General features: G+C 43.2%; 1 protein-coding gene and 1 long non-coding RNA gene across 4 annotated transcripts in view; one reads left to right on the top strand and one right to left on the bottom strand.

Annotated features, from left to right (window-relative positions):
* The window catches only part of LOC129486786 (uncharacterized), a 43,513-nt gene extending 34,408 nt beyond the window's left edge, over nucleotides 1-9,105 (top strand). For both annotated transcript variants that reach the window (XR_010121757.1, XR_008659086.1), the window contains 2 exons: nucleotides 4,475-4,572; nucleotides 9,067-9,105. This is a non-coding gene — a long non-coding RNA (uncharacterized lncRNA). The remainder of the gene's footprint in view (nucleotides 1-4,474; nucleotides 4,573-9,066) is intronic.
* Nucleotides 1-16,704, bottom strand: part of FER1L6 (fer-1 like family member 6) — a 260,996-nt gene that overhangs the window by 53,638 nt on the left and 190,654 nt on the right. For both annotated transcript variants that reach the window (XM_055287184.2, XM_055287185.2), the window contains exons 23-29: nucleotides 9,566-9,676; nucleotides 9,150-9,311; nucleotides 7,814-7,994; nucleotides 5,285-5,511; nucleotides 3,308-3,430; nucleotides 2,043-2,082; nucleotides 333-448 (exon numbers count right to left, since the gene is read on the bottom strand). In XM_055287184.2, coding sequence (XP_055143159.1) covers nucleotides 333-448; nucleotides 2,043-2,082; nucleotides 3,308-3,430; nucleotides 5,285-5,511; nucleotides 7,814-7,994; nucleotides 9,150-9,311; nucleotides 9,566-9,676 — 960 coding nt within the window. The remainder of the gene's footprint in view (nucleotides 1-332; nucleotides 449-2,042; nucleotides 2,083-3,307; nucleotides 3,431-5,284; nucleotides 5,512-7,813; nucleotides 7,995-9,149; nucleotides 9,312-9,565; nucleotides 9,677-16,704) is intronic.

Genomic DNA, 16,704 nt, shown 5'->3' with positions numbered 1-16,704 from the left:
CTTACTACCTTGAGTGTGTACACATTTGCATGATGATGACAAGCACCTAGAGATGAGCCAAGGGGAGCTTAAATGCTGTATATTACTTTGTAAGGTCCACATTAAACAATTTAAGTTATGCCCCTTCTCAATATGAGGGTATGGAAAATGGAAAATGAATAAGCTTCCTGTCTTAGCTTAAATGCACATCAAAGTTTACTTCTCTACATTGGTGATAATGAAGACAAGATAGTCAAACAAAGGCATGAGTAGGGTTGACCAAAGCACTAACAGAACCTCATTGCTGAGCATCCCTTCCCATCCATGGCAGAGATGCCTGTGTCCCCACGTACCTGCAAGATGGCCAGGTTGGGGATTCCATCATCTTTGGGTTTCTTCTTGAGCATTTTGTCTTTCTTCTTCTTTGGGCCATCTTCTATATCTACCACTACCTCATCTGGCTTTGCCTCTGTGGATATTCAGCAGAAATTGGATTTCTCATGGTGGTCGAGATGAGAAGGAACAAAGCCAAGCTCCTTCTTTCCTTTTGCTCTGACATGCCCTAGTTGTGACCCTTCAGAAATAGTGACTTGTGGCCAGGCACGGTGGCTCACGCTCATAATCCCAGCACTTTGGGAGGCCAAGGCGGGCGGATCACGAGGTCAGGAGATCAAGACCATCCTGGCTAACACGGTGAAACCCCGTCTCTACTAAAGATACAAAAAATTAGCCAGGCATGGTAGCGGGTGCCTGTAGTCCCAGCTACTTGGGAGGCTGAGGCAGGAGAATGGCATGAACCCGGGAGGCGGAGCTTGCAGTGAGCTGAGATGGCACCACTGCACTCCAGCCTGGGCGACAGAGCGAGACTCCAAGACTCCGTCTCAAAAAAAAAAAAAAAAAAAAAAAGAAATAGTAACTTGTGACCCTTCTTTTTAAAAAGAAATAGTAACTTTTTGCCATAGGATTGTTACATACAGTCTGTACAGTGTTTGACTGCAGGGCACCCCATGCACATATAAATCCAATGTCAGTGGATCCCCTAGGGCTGGGCAATAGGAATAGGGCAATGGCCATATTCTAAGGGCCAATGTGTTACAGTCCATGTAAGAACTCATTAAACTAGGCACAGAGAGAATAAATAATTTGCCCATTCACGCAACTAGCCAAGAACAGACTCAGAACTTGGACTGACTCCAAAGCTTTTTGGCATCACACTCTCTCAGATCCGTTAAGGGACTTGAGATACATCTAGTTCAATATGAGGCTCAAATATCCTAAGGGTCTTGTGCAAAATTGTTAGTGGGATTACTCAGTAATTTTTTTAGCAGCAGGCTCTGCAGGGGAGAAACCACCTGATACGGACTCTAGCTCTGTTATTTTCTAGCTGTGTAATGTTGAACAACTTACTTGACCTCTTTGTACCTCTGTTTCATCATTTGCAAGGTGAAGACACTATTTCCTATGACATAGGGTTGGTCTTAGAATTACATGTGTTAATTAGGGGTGGTCTGAGAAACTGAGCCTGGCTCTGGTTTTTCCACTTCTATCACCACCAAATGAAACAACATTGGCTGCTTAGTGTTACAGTTGTATTTAGGCTGAGAACTACTGTTGGCTTGAATTGAGTTTGTGGTCATTTGAAATCTGAGGCCTAACAAGATCTGCCAAACAAGATCTATCCAATCCTGTAGACTGAGTTTTGGAACCCAAATCCAGGTCTTTACACTCACCTCTAATAAAGTTTATCATGTTGATTTTTGCCAGTCATCCAGATTGCTTCTATTTTTATTCTATGGTTTCTACATTAAGACTGTCAACATAGGAACTTGAGCCAAAGGGTCCATTCCAGCACCGAAATGAATTCAGAACTGAGATCTGGTTCCAGCCCAGCACCAAGAGCTACATGACCACATTTTAAAGTGCTGTCATCTTCCTGAGATTGTTTCTAAACTCAGGAAAGGAGGGAGTTGAGCTCTAATACACCTCCTGTGGCTTCCATTTCACAATTTTCTCGTAACAATGGCCCTATTCCATGGATAAATGTCCCCAGAATAGCTGCTTACCTGTATTGCCTTTTTTTTCCTTGGGATTTCTCTCCTTTGCCTTTGAAAGAGGAGGAGACAATATTATTGACACCGCAATACTTGATTTATTAATTCCAACTGCTAACAATTATCTCAGCCCTCTGCATTCCCAGAGACACTATTTTAAAAGAATATTCAAACAGTCTCTAAGCAGTCCCCGAAAATGAAGCCTCACTGTAAAGATCTGAGGGTTAAGCCCAATAGGATGCCCTATCCTAGAAAAGAGGTATCTGCACATCCAAGAAAAGTGTGATCAAGCTATAGACATCTTTGTCCCTTATATGCAGTACCTTCTCAGCCACAAGGCAAGCAAATTATCTCCCCAATATTTTTCCACCTCCCTGGAGCATCTCCCTCATCTGCACCATGAGTTGTGTCTGTTGGCGTGTCTGGTCTTTGGGATGGTACCATAGGTTGGGGAGGTTAGCAGAGAAAGGGGAAAGGGCTGAGTTCTCACAGTAAGTGATAGTGTCCATTGCAGCAAAAGGAGGGAGGTTGGAGGCAGGGACTAACATTTGCTTTTTCGGTATATATCAATATTTGAGAAATAGTCCTAGATGCAACCATAGCCTTTCCAAACTAAAGGATCAGAAGCACATTCAATTAAATATAACATCGGAGTAATTTTTCTTCCCTTTCGTACTTAGGGGTGAGAAATCTTACCACATCCAGTTGCCGAGCTTTTGCCGAACTCTCCCGGCCTACTCCCCACTGGCTTTCCAGCTTTATAACTAGATCTGTCTCATTCCATGGACACGAGGCCCTGCTCTTGCCATGTAAACCCACTTATAATACCATCCGCTAAGGCCAAGACCTCTGCCTTTGATAATTTCCCATGTGAACTTAGAATCCTGCTGGAGACTTGGGGCCCTCAGACTGGGGTATCTCCTGAGGCCCCAATCATTGATGCCCACCTGTCCAGAGACCCTATTTCTCCCTGCTGGACCCCCGTGAGTCTGGCTGGGGGGCAGATCCTCCAGATGCCATGCTAGACTGAACATCCTTCCAGTGTTTACAGCAGTGCTTGTGTCCTAGGGCCAGCTCCAGCCAAAAAGTGGGAATTTTGTAATTCAGGATCTCTGGTTCTTCCAGGCTTTTTCCCCTTCTGCAGTTAACAGAACCCCACCTGAATAGGGTCTATGTATAGTGGCATTTAAAAGGAGGTTATGTAGGATTCAGGGTGGGAGATGGTGCTGTGTTTTCTCAATGAGTCTCTTGACTCCCATAGGTAGGGGAGACTCTACCTTCTGGGCTTTCTTCAGGGAGGCATAATACTTAGACCACCAGTCAATCACGTTTTCAGCAGATTCATCCGCTATGGTCCTCTTTCTCCTCTTAGTGGACCTCCGGGAAGGCTTCCTGGGATCCTGGCAAGGGATGAGGGAATGGATTATTAGTTCAACCTCATTTGGCTGCACCTGGTGGTCAACTGGCTTGTGAGGAAGAAAACATTTAGGTGTCCACTGGAAAACACACAGAGGTATCCACTGGTTTTGTGGTACCAGCTCTCTGTATCACTTCCACAAATGAAAGTTCAAGAATCTATTCATTCATTCATTCATTTTTTATTTAGCATTTATTGAGCATATGTGAGATACTGTTTTTGACATTAAGGATGTGTGGAGAATTAGACACAATCCTACACTGGATACAGTACAGGAGCTAGGCATGCAACAAATGAGAACTAGACTATATGATGCAATGCAGTATAGCAGAAAAGGCATTAGCTTCATAGAGACCTGGGTTATAAATCATTAAGCAATTAATATAAATGTTTTAATTCTGTTTCCTCAACTAGGGACAATAATACCCACCACTGTTCTGAGGATTAAGTACATAATTTAGGCAATTCTTTGGTGTCATTTCTGATTTGAATGGGTACAAGTAAATGACTTCTATCACATAATTGATGGGGTGGCAGGAGAGGGAGTGATAGATGTGTGGCAGAAAGGTGGCATTCGTGGGAGAAGACAGGTGTCCTGCTGGAGCCTATGGATGCAGCACTCATCATGCATTCATTTATTCACTCGCCAAGTCATCTCTTGAGTCGTAGTATGACCCAGGCACTCTATCGAGTGCAGGGGATATAGAGATGTTGAAAAATTATCTCTTCTCTGCTGAGGCTTACAATTTTATGATGAATCTGAGATGAACACTGAATGATGAACACTGAATCCGAGAAGTCAACAGAAAGTCACAGGTGCAATGCTAGGGGAATGCAGCAAACCTGGTAAGGCATCACAGAGGGTCGCTGACCATGGATGAAATTAGAGCAGCCTGTGCAAATGTCCATGCATCTATCTCACCTTTCCACTCTTCTTTTTACTTCAGCCTTTACCATTTGCTGGGCAGGCTGTTTCTTAAGAGTTGTTGTTTTTTTTTTTTTTTTTTTTTCTCGATCTGTTGCCCAGGCTGGAATGCAATGCCATGATCTCAGCTCACTGCAGCCACCACCTCCCAGGCTCAAGTGATTCTCCTGCCTCAGCCTTTGGAGTAGCTGGGATTACAGGTGAGTGCCACCACACCTGGCTAATTTTTTGTAATTTTTTTTTTTTTTTTTTTTTTTTAGTAGAGATAGAGTTTCAGCATGTTGGCCAGGCTGGTCTTGAACTCCTGGCCCCGAGTGATCAGCTCACCTCGGCCTTCCAAAGTGCTAGGATTACAGGTGTGAGCCACCATGCCCGCCCCCTTAAGACATTCTTAAAATGGCCTTCTCTTTTAATTCAATTGATACACCAAGATTTTTCACTCAAATATGTAATTTAGAAAGATTAACTATATCCTTGTTTCATGGTTCTTTGTGTACTTGTCAATCTCTCCTTCCAGAACTGTCACTATTTTACTCCTCTTTAGAATCCAAAAGATGCATCTTCTTGGTCCCATATGATCTTGTACAAAGTAGGACCTAAATATTTGTGGAACACACTTGGAGGAAGAAACCCATGGCCTTTCCAAGCTAATGAATTAAGAAGAGTTTTCGTTCAATTAAATATTACTGTCACATTTGACCAGCACTTTAATTTCATGCACATTAACTTTCTGATTCTATAACAAAGCTGTGAAGTGAGTATCAGTATCCTCATTTTACAAAGGATGAACTGATACTCAGAAACGTGAAGCTGCTTGCCCGTGGTCACACTGCAAGCAACTTCATATTGTCTGAGGCCTCCAATACAAACTCCAATGAGCCTTGGAAATATGGAGAGGGATTTTAGTCTGACCTTAGGTTTTCCATCTTTTGGTGGCTCCTGGGCTACAGGTGTGTGTTCAGGCTCCAGCATCGGGGATGAGTCAGGGACATCAACCAGGATGGCCGGCTGGGCCTGGGCAGAGTCGGGCACCACTGTGGGAGGTGGCTCAACATCCACATAAATGTGATCTGCTGGGGGATCCTGGGAGGAGCTGTGGGCTCCAGAGGACTCGGTGGCTGTTAGTGAGTCTGAAATCTCTGAAATGAAAGCACATCAGGTCAGGGAACTGGGCTGCATCACAGGGTGGTCGTTTCAGGGACCTAATACTAGGAATCAGACAGATCCAGATTCAAATATGTCAGGTTGCTAATATTTCTGAGCCTCATTTTCTTATGTATAAAACGACAGTAAAAATACTCATCTCACTGGGAGGATGAAATGAGACCATGACGTAAGGCATCTGGCACATAATAGGTCATCAATAAGTGGTTGTATTTGTTATTGATCCCTCAAAGTAATTTTAATCAATCGTGGTCATTGGGATTATGAAAATCAAGGTTTAGGGTGCAGATTCTGTGTCTACGGGGATTGTCCCCCTGCTGTGTGTTAATCTGGGGAGGCTTTGGAGCTCCAGAGAGCCATGAAGCCCCCAACTGTAGGCAGAACTCTGGGCACATAAGTACATGTGCTTGGCAGGGAGCAGGGGTATGTCCAGAGTTCATGAGATTCTTAACTGGGCTGCTGATGCCACAGAAAGGTTATAACGCTGTCCTTCACTGCCAATGGTCCTCTCTCCATTTTATGCTGTAGGAGTCAGTACTCAGGAATATTTCCCAGTTTGGTACCCCCATGGCTGCCACAAACTCCAGAGTTTCTCTCTCCCCATTTGCTGACTTTCCAACAGCAAATCCAACCCGACAAACTCTTATGGGTATCTACTCCATACTGGGCATAGAGACAAAGAAACCAGTGAGACAGACTAGAAATCTCAGAAATGGACAGGGGATGTATGACAACTTGGTTATGAGAAAGATGGCAGTACAAATCATTGGGAAAATGAGTGATAGGTTAGCAGACCCTTTGGGGGAAAAATGGTGCTCTATATGGAGAAAAATGCAGCTGAATCTCCACTTAAAATCATATATAAATGCAGATGATTAAAGATCTAAATGAGAACGCTAAAATTATAAAGCTAACAGAAGAAAATATAAGATAATATCTTTGTGACCAAGGGGTGAGAAAAAGTTTCTTAAATATGACTAAAAATATAAACTATAAAGTTTAAAACATGGAGGGGTCTGAGTATATCTCAATTAAGGATTTCTGCTCATAGATAGGAATTATAGACAAGGTTAGTAGTTATCATACTAGGAAAAGATATGAACAATATCTGCAATCTACAGGATTTTAACATCTAGAAAATACAAAGAATTTGTGAATCAAAAAGAAAATTAAAGCACATAAAGTATGGGCAAAGGACATGAACTGGCATCACAGAAGGAAGATTAATATGGCAGCAAGGGTATGAAGGGTGTGCAAACAGTAGCAAGCAGAGAAATTCAAGTTAAAATAAAAATTAGATACTAATTTATGTCCACAGAGTAGCAAAAAACTAAAACCAAACCAAAGCAAAACAAAAATCTAGAAAGTTGGATAATAGCAGGTGCTGCTGAAGAGGAGAAAAATGGGGTTCCAAATGCAGAACTGGCAGTATAGACTGATGTAGACTGGTGTAGATCAGTGTAGCTCTCTGGAGTGCCCCCTGGCGCTAATTAATGAAAATACATGTGCGTATTTCCTGGGACCTAGTGATCTCACTCCAGAGAAATTCCCACATAGCATCTTCCCTCAGGGAACACACACAGGGATATTCATTGCAGCACTGATCATGGAAAGGGGAGTTGAGGTAGCCAATGGGTCTAATATGAGAGGAAGGGAAAAGTAAAGTGTAGATGCAGCGAATAATAGTAACAGGCTAATGTACACACAGCAATATGGATAGAGCTTAAAACAGAGAATTGAGTTAAAAGAATAGGAAAACAAATGAAGATTATAGCATCATATTATTTAGGTAGATTAAATCGACTTAAATTTGACAAGGATGATGGCGTAGTGCCTGCAGTGCGGAGGGCACTGGGATTAGAGATAAGGAATAAGGAGGATAGTGGATAGAATGAGAGAATCTTTGAATAGACCAGTGATGATTGTAGAGCATGGAACTGAGACGTGCAATGAACTCAACTTTGTGCACCTGAGATCCGAAATGGAACAAACTAAAACAACATCAAGCACAGAGCCAAGTAAAATGTCAGCATGGAGGCAGGAAGGAGCGTAAGTCATATTCAAGGAAGGCATGTTAGAGTTACTGACCCAATGTGAGTCAAAGCAAGAGTGTGGCAGCCAAAGAAGGCAGAGGCCCCTGCAGGAGCAAGCTCATCAGAAAGATCCACCCAGTCACTTAGCTGTGGAGCATCTTCTTTGAGCCAATCCCACAGCAGGCACCCTGCAGGCACCATGACTTCATAGTTACAGCTACAAAATCTAGGAGCAGCTTCTCACCATGCTCAAGCTGTGTTCCATCCACCTGTGTGATGGGGGCAAGGGGCTCTCTGAGTTTACACAAAAACTGCTTCAAGTAGTTGATGGTGTAGGTGCCCACAAGGGTACTCCTCCCAAAAGCTCTCCAGTCCACCACGCAGATGCTCAGTGGTGGGTGCAGAAGCTCGTTCTCAGGCAGTTCCTGCAGAGAGAGGCTGAGATGAAGAAGGGGCTAGGCCTGGCTGCTTGAGCCCTGGTGACCCTTCCATGGGCAGACCCAAACCCAGCTGGGCATCCAGCCTCCCTTGTCTCTGCCTTGCTATTCTGTCCCTCCTGGCCAGTCCTGCAGATTGCCAAAACTCTGGAGCAGTGTCTTCCCAAGCCAGGGAGTAATTCACCCAAATAGGAAGTCCGCCTTAGTAACAATTTGTCCCAGGTTTAAATTACAAAAATCTCTCACCTCTGCACTCTCTCTGACAGTCATTTTCAGACCTCTTTATTTTGTCATTATCTGCCAGCAGAACCCTCATCTCCAATGACAGCTTATCCAGGCCCATTATATAAAAGAGATGAAAGTCGAGCCATTTAATACAGAGCTGAGAGTGAAGGGACAGTGCCCCAGCCACCTGTTTTCCCTGGTGGCCCCCGAGACTCAATGCAGCCTGATACAAAAGATTTGCAAACACCATGCACATTCTTCCATCGCAGGCTTTGCTAACTGGGGATATATGTCCAGTGGAGCAGGCTGGGTTGCGCAAAGCAATTTTTTCTTTGCAATTAGTTTCAAATCAAAGCACAAAAAAGTACGCTGAAATATTGAAATAAATAAAAGCACAGATATCAAAAGAAATCACTTCAGAAGCATAAATTCACATGTAAACTCCTGACATTCCAAGTACTTTTTAAAAAATGTAGCCATTAAAATAAATTTTATTACGGTATTTTCTAGGCCAGTGGTTCTCAAATTTTATCATATATCAGAATCACCTGGAAACCTTGTTAAACCAGAGACATCTGGCCCTCCCTGCAATAGTTTCTAACTCAGAACAGCCGGCCCTGAGAATGAGCATTTCTAACAACTTCTCAGGTGATGCTGATGCTGATGAATTGGGGACCACACTTTGGGAACCAATGCTCTAGGAAAAAGTTTGTCAACCTGCTTTGATTGCCGTATGATCCACACTGGAAAAGTTTCAAAACAACAACAACAACAAAAGTCTATTTTATCTCATTCTGAAATTCTGGCTTTTCACTAAATTAATTCTTTCTCGCAGGTAGTGGACATCTGAAACCCTAAAATATCTCATCTGTGCAAAAAAGAGGAATGAGCCAGGTCGGGAGAGTGAGAAGCTCGCACCACTTCAAAAGCGTCTGCCTGGATGCTGAAGTTCGGGTTGTTCTTGTAGCTCTGGATCACACAGGACTTCACACCTTGTCCTCCACACTCAATGAGAGCCTGGGGCCGATCCACAGAGAGGAGCTGCACCTTCTTCATTTCCCGAACTCCCCAGAAGAGAACCTGAGGGGAAGACCAGCAGAGCCGTCACCACAGATCCACGGAGGAGCCCCACGCCTGCCCTGGCTCTGTGTGGAAAAGTCAGACCTGCTCCCTAAGAACCACGCTGTGTTCCTCCAGGAAACACCTGCACAGCTTTTTGAGGGCTCATTCTTTTTCTCTAGGTCCCCCGCCCGTTCCATACCACTTCTACAATTCAGGCGGGGCCAATGCCCTTGAGTCCCAAAGAACAACTCAGCTCCTCCCCTGACCCGTACCTCCACTCGGTATTTGCTCAGCACCGGCCGAATGTTGGCAGGAACCGGGTAGATCTGGGTGATGTCTGGTGGCTCAACGGGTGGGAGGCCTTGCAGCCCAGAAGAAGGGACCTACCACACAAGGCAAGTATGAGTTAGACGCTGGAGAGACACAGGGAAGGCAACATTGCCACACAACCACCTCATCAGTACGATGTTCACTGTTTTGCCAACAAAAGTAATGTTTCCAGCTTAAAATGCAAGGACCATGCATTTTACCAAATTTAATTATTTATTAATTGATAAATGCAGTCATTTACAAGGGTAACCAACATTTAGCGAGCACTTAAGATGTACCACAAGGCTAATAAGACAGAGCTCACAGTATAGAGGGGAGAGAGAAAAACAAATACGGAAGATGGTCTTTACAACTTAATAAAATTACAAAAGAACTACAGCAGGGTAGTGGAGAAGGAGCTTCTATCATTTTCCAAATGTTTGAGTCTTAATGATCCCCACTCCCTTCGGACTTGTCAAGATCTCCAGAAAAGCCATTATGCACTACTACTACTACAAATACTAATACTACTACCACAAAAAAAGGATGTACATTTAATCCAACAGAGACTACATCCTAACGAGTGAAGCAGAAAATGAAATGTTTTGAAGGCAGATGAAAACTTGTCACTTCTTGTGCACTTGGGGTTAATGAAACTTCAGGACAATTTCAGCTTTGCTGAAATTTCACACAAAGGACTTACAGAGTTCTACTGAGAAAAGGGTCTTTTTCACTGTGTAGGCCAGCCCACACTGCCCTCAAAACCTGGTTCGACACATACATCTTTCAAGAAGGTTTCCCCAAAGAAAACAAAAAATAAAAGAAGCTTTTTCTGACCCAATCCCAACTGCTTCTACCATTCAATGCCTTTTGAATGCAGTATGTCCTCTATGCAGATTTCGTGCAGAAATTAGAGGACTGAGTCCAGAAATAAGGCTCTGCTGTGTGACCCTGCACAAGTAAATTTCACTCTCTGAGCCTCAGATATTGGGCCAGATGACCCATCAAGCTCCTTGGGAATCAGATGTTTATTAAACATTGCTTTGGAGCAGGTGCTTCTCCTTACTGGGGCTGTTTGTCTGCCTGAACAATTTACACGGACTTGGCCAATAGGAAGTCTTTATTTACTTCATTCTCCAAGCCCCTCCATGTACAGTGAGTTCTTGATAAATGTTTACTGGTTGACTGACATATTAGTCCACATGCTCCGTATGCTAGAAAAAGCCTAATTGTGCATCAAAATCTGCAAAATGCAAATATATCACCATTCCGTTTTCACAGACATATTCTAGTTGGCAACTGCAGATGCGGTTAAGCTAATTACAAGAAAGCTCAGAAAAAGGAGAGAAGACACTGCAAATGTGAAATAGGCTTAAGGTAATGAAGCTGCAGGATACACCTGCAGCCCAAATCAAGAAGCTGGTAAATAATGAGGATAGCAATGCCCAATACTGCCTGGCAGTGAAGAGGTGAGCAATTTAGCCTGCGAGCATCACCTCACTGGGAAAGTTAATAGCCCCCCAGGCTTTAAAGGGAAAGCCACGAAACAGCTGTGATGGTGGCATAGGAGGGGCTGCCTCTAGATGTGCTTTTTAAAAAGCATTATATGTTTTATCCTGGGGCTGCTGAAGTATCTTGGGAAATAGCCAAAGAAGTTGTGCTTTGTAAGTGCCTGAAAAATGCTGTTAAGAGCTCAACACAGCCCTTAAAGAATCCTATAGCATTAGGAGATATACCTAATGCTAAATGACGAGTTAATGGGTGCAGCACACCAATATGGCACATGTATACATATGTAACAAATCTGCACATTGTGCACATGTACCCTAAAAATTAAAGTATAATAATAATAATAAAAGAATCCTATAACATTGTGGCAATTAAATGACTTTGCTACCAGCCAAGATTAAGCTTTTCCCAGTGTCATGGGTTGCTTGCTGGCCTATAAAACCATATGATATGCAGTTACTCAGCACCTAGGCCAGGGAAAAACAAGTGATTGTTATAAAGACAAAATAGTAAGAAATGGTGGTGAGCAGGATGGGTAGTTGGTCCGAAAGCCAGACTGCTCTAATATCCCCACAGAAGTAAAATATCAGGACCTCCAAGTAGGTCCAGCTTCAGGTCCAGGACAAGCGTGAACCAGTGTGGCACAAAGGGTACAAAAGTTAAGGAGGCACTCACTCTTAGGGTCATGCTTGACCCTAGTCCCAGCCCTGCCCATCTGAAAAATCACTGATGCTCAGAAGCCTTTCTCCTTTCTGTCTCCTTCAGCCCATAATTTATATTTCTATTATTTCTTATCTTTAGTACAGTGGTTACTTGGGCTCCAACACTTCCTAGCTCACTACATATTTTTATGTAGAAATGTCTAGCATGCAATAAAATATGGCATGCACAGAGATAAGACAATGAGATTAACAAGAGAAACAAAGCGAAGAAAGACTCAGAGGCTTCAGATAATGTGGTAATCAGACATGAACTTTAAAATAACAATGCTTAATCTGTTCAATAAGAAACCAGATAAAAAATTTCAATAGATACATGAAATCCATAATAAAAAAAGAAATGGAAATTCTATGGCTGAAAATTTAGTCACTGGAAAGAACTTAGTGAATAGGTTTTGAAAAAGAGGCAGTAGAAATGAGCTGGAAGATAGGCCATATTATGGATAAAATAAAGCTCAGAGACACAAAATGATAGACAATGCATAAAAGAAGAGGCCCAGAGTATCTAATTAAAATGTCTAACATACATGTAATTGGAGTCAGAGACGACAGGCAAAAAAGAGGTGAGGCAAGGAGAGGAGGAAAGGGAGAGAAGAGAGGAATAGAACAGGACAGAAGCAATCTTTGAATAGATAAAGGCTGACAATTTTCCAAAACTAATTTAAAACATCAAGCCAGGGTTTTAAAAGCTCTATAAAATCCAACAAGATAAAAACAAAACTGTGCTTTATTACAACATAGTAAAACTGCTAAAAACCAAAAATAAAGAAAAATACCTTAAAAACAATCAGATGAGGGAAAAAAAATAAAGATCACTTTTTAAGGAGCAACAATAAGAACGACAACCAACCTCTCAAAAGAGAAAGCACAGCCCAAACAATGGAATAATATCTTCAGCTTGCTGAAAGAAAATTGTTTGCAACCCAGGCAAACAAAACAAAACAAAAAAACCTAAGAGGAAATTTAATGGGCCCAACATCAAATAGTGAGATTACGGCAAAGCCAGAACCACCAGGAGAGGTAAGTGTGAGCTCCGGGATAAAGTTGGTGACTTGAGGAGATCCTCTTGAGGGCTTGAGCAGGGTCTCTACTGAAAGGTTTTTTTTTGTTTGTTTCTTTGTTTTTGAGACAGTCTCACTCTGTCACCCAGGCTGGAGTGCAGTGGTGTGATCCCTGCTCACTGCAACCTCCACCTCCTGGGTTCAAGCAATTCTCCTGCCTCAGCCTCCTGAGTAGCTGGGATTACAATTGTGTGCCACTGCACCCAGCTAATTTTGTATTTTTAGTAGAGACAGGATATCACCATGTTAGCCAGGCTGGTCTCGAACTCCCGACCTCAGGTGATCCACCCGCCTCTGCCTCTCAACGGTGCTGATTACAGGTGTGAGCCACTGTGCCTGGCCCAGAAGTTCTTAATAATATGTAAGGATCAGCCTGCTTTCCCTCCCTGACCCCTCACTAAGCCTATTTTAGGGTGGATGCCTTCTGCAAAGTCTTCATTAGCAGGTCAATAATCAGTTAATGACACTTTACCTTTAAAACAGGGAGAAAGATCACACGGAGATGCTGTCTGAAGCTAATTAAATCATCTAACTCAGACCTTTAATGAGAAGACTTAATGAGTGCCAAGCATCAGAGAAGAATATCTCATTTTTTAAGCCAGTAGAACTTAGGTTAAATCTGTACCACATAGACAAAGAAGATTAAAAACAAAAGAAAAAATTAGAGAACATTCACATGATGGTAAGAGAAAGAGTCCTAGAAAGCTGAATGAAAAGGGAGAATGGATTCTAAGCAGGCAGAGTTAACACATCAATCCACGGAGGCTGCACACTGCACAACTGTACGGGGTGCCAGCAACATAGACCAAATAGCAGTGGCCCCTTCTGGGGGTGTGTAGTGCACTAAGCCTGTAGGAAGGCTGAGATATTTCTAGGAATTGGGAAGTGTGTTGGGCAGAATAATGACTCCCAAAGTTGTTCATATCCTAATCCTCAGAACCTATAAATATGTTACCTTAAATGGCAAAAAGGGATGTGGCAGATGTGATTAAATTAAGGATCTTGGAATAAGGAGTTTATCCTAGATTATCTGGGTGGGCCCCATGTATTCTTGAGGGTCCTTATGAGACAGCAGCAGGAGAGTCAGAGTAGGAAGAGATGTGATAATGGAAGTAGACGGGAGGTTGGGGGGAGAAAGAGACAATGAGAGAGAGAGACTTGAAGAAGCTATCTGGCTGGCTTGAAGGTAAAGGAAGGGCCACCAGCCAAGGGATGCAGGCCATCCCCAGAAACCAGAATAGACAAGGAAACAGATTTCCCCCTAGATCCTCCAGAAGGAACACAGACATGCTGATGCCCCGATGAGGGACCCTTTCAAACATCTGACCTGCAGAACTGTAAGATAACAAATTGGGTTGTCTTAAGCCACCATGTCTGTGGTCATTTGTTAGAGCAGCAATAGCAGACCAACACAAGAAGCAAAACATACTAAGAAAGGGAGGTGGACTTTCCAGAAGGAGAATATTCAAGCAGCAAAGGAGAGGAAAACTGTAATAGGAGAGAGAGGGTTCTGAAAACAAGAGAAACATTATAAAAGTAGGGGAAACAAGTATTCTAAGTACGGAGAATGGAAAAGAAGGCCAAAGTGTGAATAACAACAGACAGTTCTGAGATTGCAGAAGGGGACATTGCTGTGAGGGGCCCGGGGAATGGCCCGACAGTTGAAATCTGGCTCACACACAGAATTCCATGAATGTTTGTTCATTCAATGAGTAAATAGATGCATTTTTTTTTTTTTTTTTTTTCGAGACAGGGTCTTGCTCTGTCACCCAGGCTGGAGTGCAGTAGCATGATCATAGTTCACTGAAGCCTCCACCACCACGCCCAGCTAATTTTTTATTTTTTGTAGAGATGGGTTCTCACCATATTGCCCAGGCTGGTCTTAAACTCCTGGGCTCAAACGATCCTCCTGCCTCAGCTTCCTGAAGTGCTAGGATTACAGGCGTGAACCACCAGGCTCAGACAAAATATTTTACTGTGAGTCTATGATGTGTAAAATATTGTGGGCTTTTCTGTGTGATGTGGAGAGATAAACCTCACATGTCAAATCTCATCAGCCAATCCAAAAGACTCTACCTTTAAGATACATGCAGAGCCTACCTCTTTTACTTTCCATGGCTACATTGATTCAAGGTGCCTTTATCTCCAATCTGAGTAACTTCAAGAGTCTCCCAATGGGCCTTTCTGCTTCTCTCCTTGCCCCTTCGGAATACACTGGATCCAGCATCTTCACGTTGCAACATAAGTCATTGTGCCGAGAGTCCTCTCTTGGCTTCCCATCTCTCCCAGAATAAAAGCCAAAGTCCTTACCAGGCCCCATGTGATCTTTTCCCACTGGCCTCATCTTCCTGCTTCCTGTCATTTGTCCATTCCAGCCACATTGACCTCCCTGAGCATGCCAGGCATAGTGAGGCTTCAGGGTCTGGAATTTGCTCTTCCCTCCGCATCTAAAGGCTCTTTGCCCAGTTAGTTGCATGGTTGCCCAGTTAGTTGCATGGTTGCCCAGTTAACATGCAGCTAAAATGTGAGGCTACAAAAGTAGTCTGAGGACAAATTTCAGGACAGCTTAACAGCCAGGCTTCAGAAATGTGACAGTCTCCTATGGGGCAGATTTCCTCTTCAGGGAATATTAACACTTATCATGGAAAAAGGTTTTGTGGTCAAATACATTTGGGAAATATCAAGTTTTGAAAAAGAAGTTAAAAAAAGTTCTTTGTTGCGGGACTTCTCAGTTTCTTTACCATGGTAACTGGCATTTCAGATCCCCAATTACCATGGCATTTCAGATCCCCAAGAGAGATGTGATATAAAGCATTTCTCAAGCTTTCTTGTCACTGTATTTGGAGGGAGTGATGTTCCAAAATAAACCAGACTTTGAGAAATGTTCCTGGTGGTAAGAAGTGAGAGCCACTGAAGATTTCTGGAGAGAAGGGTGGTAACACCAACTAGTGTTCTGGAAGGAATGTGGAGGATGGAGTGAACAGGAAAAGTAAAGGAGGCCAGTAGCCCAGCAAGGAGGCCAATGTAACATTCAGATGAGCACTAAAAGAACCCATGGGAACAGGGGATGGGAACAATTCAACAATACACAGGGCAGGCCTGGCTATGGATAAAGACATGGTGTAAAGAATTAAGGCTTACTGAATTTTCAAGCTGGAGTGTCTGGGAGAACAACGGGGCTATGAGTCAGGATTGGGAGGACAGGGAGCAGCGAACTTGGATAGAGGAGGGAAATGAAAATAATGAATTCAGTCTGGTGCATAGGAGAACAAAGGTATTACATCCCTCACGTGTTTCTGAGATGGGGTCTCTTGCTCTCCTGCCCAGGCTGGAGTGCAGTGGTGTGATCATGATCTCACTGCAGCCTCGACCTCCCAGGCTCAAGTAATCCTCCCGCCTCCACCTCCCGAGTAGCTGGCACCACGAGCAAGTGCCATCACACCCAGCTGAATTTTTATGTTTTGTAGAGACGGGGATCCCACTATGTTGCCGAGGCTAGTCTCGAATTCCTGAGCTCAAGTGATCCTCCCCGCCTCTAAATCCTTCTGAGCAAGGGCAGTTTCAGTAATGGAGATAGAGAAACTGATGCCAGACATCCACAAATGAAAACTGAGAACAGCTGGTAACAAATGAAGGCATTTTCCAGCCCCTGTCTTCTCAGCGTGTATGAGATCCACATGCTAAGACAGTCATGCTGGTGATCAAATTACTTTTTGAACAAGTGATCAAATGAGAAGAAGTCCTAATGAAATCCTAATGAATTGTATCTCAGGCTACTTACCTCTGACAGTGCTTACTTTATTAAGTCGGCTG

Source organism: Symphalangus syndactylus, chromosome 7 (genome assembly GCF_028878055.3).
Source record: "Symphalangus syndactylus isolate Jambi chromosome 7, NHGRI_mSymSyn1-v2.1_pri, whole genome shotgun sequence".
NCBI classification, from domain to species: Eukaryota; Metazoa; Chordata; class Mammalia; order Primates; family Hylobatidae; genus Symphalangus; species Symphalangus syndactylus.
The sequence above is the reverse complement of the archived record's forward strand: the minus strand, read 5'-3'. Positions and strand labels throughout refer to the sequence as shown.